Raw genomic sequence first — 8,615 nt, forward strand, 5'->3', positions numbered from 1 at the left:
TTGTTTTTAACCAAGGAATTGAGTTTCTTCCTCAGAAGATCAAGTGCTTCATTGTCATACAAAAACAAGAAGTGAAAGAAGTCAACAATGGTGTAAAATCTACTGGCTGTCAATTGAAATAGACATCATGCTTGAAGTCCAGATAACTGATAAATTTTCAATATGTTTCAAATATTACTTTTTTTTTCCCACCAGCAATTGATAAATAAGTGTTGGACAACTGGACACAACCAAGAGCCTGTAACAGAGAGCTTGGTTACACTGAACCCCTAAACAAGCAAATTCTCCCAATAACCTCCATATATTTGTTAGTATAAGTTAAGGAGAATTTGATGATCAACTAAGTAACCCCTTTGGGCTCTGATGAATCAACATACAAAATCTCCTTGCTTGTCTTTATACATCTCTCATAGCATTGGTTGGGAGAATCTCTTAAAATATCACTGAAAACAGTGATATTGTCATAACATTTTCTTTATGTTTAAGCATTAATATTTTAAGGAGAAATTTGATGCAGATCAATCTTGGGGCTCAAAGGTCTAAACTACTCAACTTACTGCTTCTCAGTTTATTTCAATATACTTTGATTTCAAACTCAGCTTTGATCCCTCACCAACCAAAAGAAACATCAACCTTGCAGTAAAGGGTATTAACATTTTAAAGTATCGTAAGTAAAGACAAACGTATTATCCAACAAACAACATAATACAGAGGAATCCAGATTTCTTGAACCATAGCCTTCCTAAACCTCATGATAACTCAGTCCGAAAATTTTTCCCCTTGAATTTTGTTTCACTGTACTTTATTTAAACCCAATATCTCAAACTCAGAATTTCTCAAATTAGTTTTAATTTCCTCTCAAGGTTTGAGAAATAGGAATTCCACCATAAACGTTCAATAGATCTGCAACAGATACAGAGCAGGAAACAGTGCAAATTTTTATACTGCAGGTTTAAAATCCAACAACATAAGTCCTAGTTGACAACATTGACAATAATTATTCTAAAACAATCAGCAAGCACAAGAACTATCCTGTTGCTGTGGTGGTTTATCTGATAATTTTGTCGTCCCTGGCTTCTGTCCGCTAACAATAGTTGGGTCAGAATCCAAGCTCTCTGACATCTTGTCGCAGATGATATCGACCAATCGCTCAAACACTTGCTTCACATTGACATTGTCCTTGGCACTGGTTTCAAAGAATTCAAGACCAAGTTGGTCAGCCAGCTGCTTTCCTCTTTCATAAGTCACCACCCTGTCTTCCTCCATGTCGCATTTGTTACCTACAAGTATCACCTGAGCATTGGACCAGGAGTATGTCTTCACCTGTGTTGACCTGTGATTAAATATTAGATATTTTTAAAAACTGGATCATTGATCACTGGATAATGCAATTGAAGAGTTTTCATTGGCTTTTCATTCATTATTCCATGCTTTACAAATAATTTATGGTTTAAGCATACCCATAATTTTTTGGTTCCTTTCTATTTTAATTTAATTTTAGTTTTCTATATTTCGGGGCCATACTCATGCTTGTTGGTTATGAGATGATCAGAGCTAACTCGGTGATACATGCCTCGTTGGCTATCTACCATCTTGTATGTTACGTGCACTTGTGGAATAATAATTATTGGTAATTGCACATCAAGAAAATTACACAACAGGAGTCTCACCACGTGATTTAAAGGAAGTCCTTTAGTAAGGATTTGAGTGAGCCCTTATGCAGTAATGCAATTTTATCAAAAAGAGCAGTTCTAGAAAATATCCATTCCAAGCCAGTGAGAGATCACTGGTATTCTGAGGGGGGTGGGGTTGAAAACCCAAAGAGTTGTTTTAAAAACAACAGGAAGCTATGACAAGCTTGAAACCAGGATGTTAGATTATTCACTTTTCTGTTAAAACAAAAATTTTGTGAAACTGCCTTTCAAACCAAAAACAGATTCCATATTAAAACATGCCACTCCCTCCGCTATATGCATTCTACTTATAATACAATTTATGTCAATATTATTCATGCAAGTTTCAAAAGGTCAAGTACAAACATGCAAAGTAAATCTCTCTCATTTAGACATTCTGGTCTTTAAAACTAAGAAAAATATTCAAATACAAGTTTTCCATTTTCTAATTTCTCTTGCATTAGCCCTTTCTTTGAATACAGACGCACTTTGTTTTGTGATTTACAGTGCGATGCCTCTTTTACTGCACTTTTTAACCGCGCGGCCATGGGCCGAGCGCGGTTCATGTTCTACCCTTGGTTTATTTTCTTTTCTTTTTTTTTTTTGTCGGAGACCAGACGCAGATCTCCACTCGGCCAACTTTGAATTACGCAATCTGTAATGTTTACTCGCCAAACCTTGTTTCTTCAGGGTCAACAGAAATCTCAGATTACAAAATCACGCCAAACCTACACGTTGCAAAAAAAATCGCTTCAAAACCCTGACATCGAAGCGATATATCACTTTAGCATTAATAGCTACCACACATCAGCAGAAGGTAAATCTATTCCTTAACAATCCAGCTTTATCGTGCTAAAATTTCAGCGAAATCGAACAAAACCAGAATTAATTAGAATTTTTTTTGTGACCTCACTCCCCAGACTTGACCTAACGAAGGGAGCAACGGTCGCCCATAGCAACCGAAAAACACGAACATAACAAAGCCGACGTTTCGGCCAAAAAACTCCAGAATTATTGCCTGAGAGCTTAAACTTGAATGGGAACATCTTTTTCGAACTTTTTTCAACTCATTTAGACGAAAGAATGGCCTCGGCGGGCTACAAAAATGACCAAGAGAAAAAATTAGAACAACACAGCAGAACAAACCGATAATGTTTCACCACGTGGCTTTCGGCACGAAAACAAAAATACAGCTTACTTCTGGATAAATTCAGCCTTAGAAGCCACCAACTGGTCCCATATTACTTTCTGTATCCTTACAAATGTCCTGACTTCCATCTCCGAAAGATTTTGCCCCAATTTTGAGCAAATAACAGGGGCACCCAACGACCGTTTTCTCTCAAATGCTTTTAAACGCTGTTTTAGGTTATCTGGAGTAGTTTTAAAGCTCTGTAGGTTAATTTTAGGTTGCGCTAAAAAATTTTGTTTGTTCGGTTATTCTAGGGGAACTTGAATATTCTCGAATTTATTAGGACTTTTTCGTCCATTCCCCGAAAACCTTAGGTCTTATCGCCTTTCCGAAAATGATAGCTGACCTTTTTTCGGTACCTAAAACGACATTTTTTACAATTAGAAAACAACAGACATTAAATTTCTCATATCACGAAAGTTCGAGGTGACAATTCTCTTCAGAAAATCAGAGGGGATTAAAGGCCTTCCGAACAAATAATTTACCGAAACGATCCGTTGGGTGCCCCTGAAATAAACATTTCGCCGACAGCGACCACCATTACGGTGGCTTGCATACTAAAATAGCTAACTTGACAAAATTCTCCCGAGGGGGGAAGATGTGATGAAAAGAGCTGAAAAATGGCCTGTAATGGGCTAATGATGAGATCTTCCCACTGTCCAAATTTGGTAAGAATCAAAAGTAACGCCAATTTTCTGTCACGTTTTCAATCTGTAGCCACTGGAGTGACCAAAATCAATACATCGGTCGGGATAGAGTTTCATTTATTAAATTACATGACTTGTGTGACTACTTTGCTAGCCCTTTACTCGTGGAAAACACCAATCAAATTTAATCATGTCTTTAAAGAAAGAAAGCTGTTGTTAATAGTGTTATTAGCGTGTGGTTCATATCGTTCATGACCATACATATCCCGAAGAAAGTTCTAGATTAGGACCATTACGTTATCGGAGATTTGTTAACGGCTACCACTAATGGTGCAGTAATACAGTTTGTGTTGATCAAGTGATGTCATGTCTACAGTAGGAAAAGAATCATCAGTGACTGCTTTGAAATGTGCACTACATTCCGACGGTAGTGCTTAGTAAACAGTTAAATTTTAAAAGCGCGGTTATAAGATCTAACAGATCTTCTTGTTTCTCTAAGTGTGCATCTCTTTACATTCTGTGGAATAAAAATTCACTGAATGAAAGTTCCCAGCCTCCCAATATCTTTTCAGCAAAGACCAGATTTTCACACATTGCAAACTTGGGTCACATGGAGAGATCTTGGTGTCCTGATATACAAAACGACAACCACAAACAGAACATGAACCAGGCTCCGCTATAGGCCACCCTGGTTAAAAATATGAAGCTAACCTGAAATATCCTATTTTGTTGTTCTGTCATGTAGTAATGAAAAAGAAAAGATGAGGCTTAACTGAAATTTCCACAAGGGCTGGAAAGTGGCAGCATTGAAGCAAATAAAGAGAAATTCCATAAGGCATATGCAAATTTTTTGGAACAAAATAATGATAGCTATTTGAACAGAGATTCTTTTTGCAAAACTTATGTCAAATGGTGGCCGGGAAGATTAAGTGAAAGAGGATGCGTCAACCCATTGTAATAAGTTAGCTACTGCTAACAAAATTATCAAAGATCTTGTCAACAAGACGAACTATTCACATAGCACTTTATTATGTAAATAGTAAGGCTTAGCAGCAGGAACTCTTTTCAAGTATTCAACCATGAAAACTAGACAATGCTGTCAAATACAGGGGGTCATAGTTTGTCTGCGATCCAACCCAAGGAAATAAATTGCGACAGCAACTTGCACAAATGTCTGCTTATATTTACACCATTATTTTGATCATTGTTAAGCTTAAATTCAAATTTAATTTCCATGTGGGTAAAACTTGATTTGAATATTAATCTCTGCTGAGCATGAACTAAAGGTTAAAAGAAATCCAATTACTACCAGATGCCTGGAAACTTTACTAGGGAGAAAAAACACTACAAAACAAAACCATTTTCAAATTTCCCGATCAAATATAAACCTATATAAATTGATCTCTGATCTATTAACCTTGAAGTTTATAAAATATTTTTTTGTAATTGTTTACTTTTCTGCGGCCAAAATATACATATTTTTGCAAGAAAAGATGTGTAACATTAAATAAGGAAGTCTTGACGAGACAAATGCTAACTAGTCAGCTACGCGTGAAAATTCGAGTCAAATTATAATAAGATAATAGGCACACAATGTACATTTCGATGACATGCATAATATTGAACAGAATTTTCAAAAATGTACCATACCCAACACAACAAATGTTTACTCTAGTTTTTCCCTAGTATGTAGTTTCCCTGACTTCCCACATCGCAAAAGTTACGGAAATGAGAAATGAGGCTTACATTATACGGAACTTTTCAAAATAACATTCTTCGAATAATTCCAATATTTCTGATGTTCTGCCGACGCTTTCGTTGCTCTGCTTGTGTTGTATTCGTCTTGCAAATGATTTATTTGAAAACGAAATGTTCTTCGATGACACCGGCATAACATCACTGATTTTATTATATCGATATTAAGTGCACTCGTTTATAAAGATGTAAGTAAAGTGGCCGGGTATTCTGAAGTTGCTCCTTTCATACCTCACGACGACCTCTCTGTTGTTTGATTTGAGCGGAACTTGCGAAGAAAAAACAAGAGCTTAATGAAATGAATCGACAAACGAAATCGAAACATGAAATGTACTTCGAAAGTCAGGTCCACAAATTGGGATTTTTCGTCGTTGCTGTTGAGGAAACACATCGCTGCAAGAGGAGACATGACAGTTTAAATAAGATCACCGTCGATAAATACGTTATAAAAATCCTCACCAATCTTGCACAGCCTGAAATGACTCTTCGTTCGTAATGTCATACATAAGAATAAATCCCATCGCTCCTCTGTAGTAAGCGGTTGTTATAGTCCGATATCTCTCCTGCCCGGCTGTAAAATAACATCAATGAGTCCAAAAATAATATAAAAAGAAGTTAAACCTGAGAAAAAAATAATAAAATTACCCGTGTCCCATATTTGCAGCTTGACCCGTTTCTCGTTCCGAAAAACCGTCTTCACTTTGAAATCGATTCCCACGGTGGAAACGAACGCCGAGGTGAATGAATCGTCGGCATAGCGAAAGAGAAACGACGTCTTTCCTACAGCAGAATTTCCAATGATCAAAAGCTTGAACATATAATCGAAATTCTGATCTGCCGCATCTTTCTGCCACTGTTTGTCGTTGGCGTTCGCCATGATCTTGAACTCTCGAACACTTTCCCACAACCGCACTACCGCGAGTCCCCGGATATCAGTATCGTTAACCCAATCAAAATCGTCCATAGATAATAGAATTTGCTAAGAACCAATCAGAAAGAGCGAAATTCACCTGTCTTCGAAAACCCGCGCATCCGCGCGAAATGGAGTGGGCGCCGTTTATGTATGTTTCCAGAATAATTTTCTTTTCCACTCGGGAAATATGTTTGAGAAAAAAATATTAGGGTTATTAAAGGGACACGGTACCAAATCTTAGCTTTTCGATCATAAAGGAAATGATCTTACAAAAGTTTGAGCGGAACAAACTGACAGATAATTTCTATTTCTTTTTCCGTGAACGACTAGTGCAAATATTTTCAGCAAATTTTGGGTTGATTTGATACGATCAAACAATAACGGCTCGGAAGTAATTTACATGTACTTCTTTTTGTTCTTATTCATTTCAACCGTGGACCAAAAATAGCAAGTAAACTTATTAAACCTGAGCGTCCTTTAGTCGCAATTTTCGCTGGACTAATCGTAATTGAACTTAAAAATTAAATCGAAATAGACAGGAAGACAACTTTATACCACAAAACTCCTGATGCGTTTGTGACGAGAAAATGAGGAGTTGCGGGGGAGGGGAGGAGGCGTTTCGAACTTGGGTTATTGCAGGAAGGAAGTGCGTTCAAAACTCAAGAGACCCTCGCAGGGGTTTTCGGGTTAAAGTAAAAAATTACGGGATATAGGATGTTTTGGTTAAACATTACGGTAAAAAACCGCTTGTAAGAACCTAGTGGTCTAATAACCTGCTGGCAGAAAGTTGCCATTTTAATTAATACCCAAAAATATAAAAACCTATTTAGCAAGGAAGATCAAGCAGGTTCTTGTATGCGCGTTACAGTTAAATTATGATAGACATTTTAACCAAGGAGTGTCACCAGGAGATTGCCAATTTATTTTACAAGAAAATACAGATGCGAATTAAGGATCACGCGCAAGTTTTTTTTTTTTTCTTTTTTTTTTTTCTCATAAATTGCCAGTAACTACCCCAAACTACAAGAATCTGTTCTGTCAAACTGCAAAAAAATGTAGGTTCTTATACGCGAGTTTTATTGTAATGGTATACTTAAAACAGACATCCCTTAATGTCCAGTAGGAAAAAGTTGCCCTGAAAAATTAACAAATGTACAGTTGTAAGCGTGGATGTTTGTTTCAGGTTACAGTTACCAGGGTTACCAGGTTCGGAGCATACTCAACGGAAAGTGGTGATCTTGCCTTAGTTCTTAGGCCTTGATATTTCGCCTTGGTAAATCCGCTTCGGGTCAAAAGCGATGCTTGTCGTACAAATTACAATGCTAGAACTAAGGGAGCTCAGCTCGATACCCAGTCCCTCACTCTTCCCCGCCAGGAGCCCATTATGTCCCCAGTCGTCTCTCAGTATCGTATTGAATATTAACGCGGGATGTGCGACGTGGGAGCGCAGGGGATTATGGGAAGGAGAAAAAAAGGCGTCTCTCTCTCTCTCTCCCTACGCATCAACCCAATCGACTCTCGCTCGTCCCAATCGACCCTCGCTTCCGTCGGAGACTCAGAGACTACTGCGGACGAGTCAGTCCCAGTCCCGAGATCCTGGCGAAAAGGCTATTTCTCGGTAATGTCGTGCCGAAATGTATCGACCGTGATGGTTTGGGACCAAAAGAACTTAGTAAGTGGTGATGGTGGTGGTAATGGTAATCATGGTGGTAGTGTTTTTGATGTTGCCTTTTGTGGGTGGGGGGAGGGGTAATGGTGATAGAAGTGGTGGTGTTGTTCTTGGTGCCGTTGGTGGGTGAGGGAGGGAGTCTGTCTGCAGTCTCCTTATCGCGACAGCCACATGATATTCTGGATTTTATCTATTGTTCAGGGTCACGCGATTAGCATATGACATTGACCAATCCGTAAACATTTGGATCTGAGTTTCATCTGAGTCATTACCCTACAGATGCATTTAGTAGACAATTGGACTTCAAGCTGGTTGTTCTATTATTTGCTGCTACACCGTGCTGACGAGACCCAACCAGGTAGAAACAGCTGTCCAACTTTGCAATTTTTGGCTTTCGGTTTGGACTCTATCACGGTCGCTGTCACGTTAAGTTGTCGACGTAGTAATCAGCCTCGTTTCATTGTTCTATTTCTATTTTCGGCTGATCAGATGTTTTACATATCCTACGTATACCAGCAGCATTTTCGTTTCCAGTCCCTTGCATCATTTGTATTCTGAGGGAGGGATGACGGTGACGGTGGTGGTAGTGTTTTTAATGGTGTCCTTGGTGGGTCAGGCAGGGATGCCGATAATGGTTGTGGTATAGGCAGTGTTGCTAGTGGTGCCTTTGGTGGGTGAGGGAGGTGTGATGGTGAAGATGATGGTAGTGTCAAGTGATGGTAGTGTTGTTAGAGATGCCATGGGTGGGTGGAGATGGGAGATGCTGGTG

General features: G+C 38.5%; 1 protein-coding gene across 1 annotated transcript; it reads right to left on the reverse strand.

Moving 5' to 3' along the window:
• Positions 1–785: 785 nt before the first annotated feature.
• LOC110068582 (ras-related protein Rab-3-like) lies at positions 786–6,243 on the reverse strand. Its single transcript, XM_020775977.2, has 3 exons — positions 5,910–6,243; positions 5,724–5,835; positions 786–1,333 (listed from the first exon to the last, which is right to left on the reverse strand). The coding sequence occupies exons 1-3, from the start codon at positions 6,226–6,228 to the stop codon at positions 1,012–1,014; spliced, it is 753 nt and encodes a 250-aa protein (XP_020631636.1). The 5' UTR covers positions 6,229–6,243; the 3' UTR covers positions 786–1,011.
• Positions 6,244–8,615: the final 2,372 nt, after the last annotated feature.

Source organism: Orbicella faveolata, unplaced genomic scaffold (genome assembly GCF_042242905.1).
Source record: "Orbicella faveolata isolate gen_17 unplaced genomic scaffold, um_ofav_v1 contig_14, whole genome shotgun sequence".
Classification (NCBI taxonomy): Eukaryota; Metazoa; Cnidaria; class Anthozoa; order Scleractinia; family Merulinidae; genus Orbicella; species Orbicella faveolata.

Bases quoted from the DNA above. Each gene is read 5' to 3' on its own strand.
- LOC110068582 (XM_020775977.2), bottom strand. From the start codon at position 6,228: ATGGACGATTTTGATTGGGTTAACGATACTGATATCCGGGGACTCGCG. The intron at 5,836-5,909 runs GTAATTTTATTA...GTTATTTTACAG, and splicing joins GCTGCAAATATGGGACACGG to CCGGGCAGGAGAGATATCGG. The intron at 1,334-5,723 runs GTGAGGATTTTT...ATTTAATCACAG, and splicing joins TTTCAGGCTGTGCAAGATTG to GTCAACACAGGTGAAGACAT.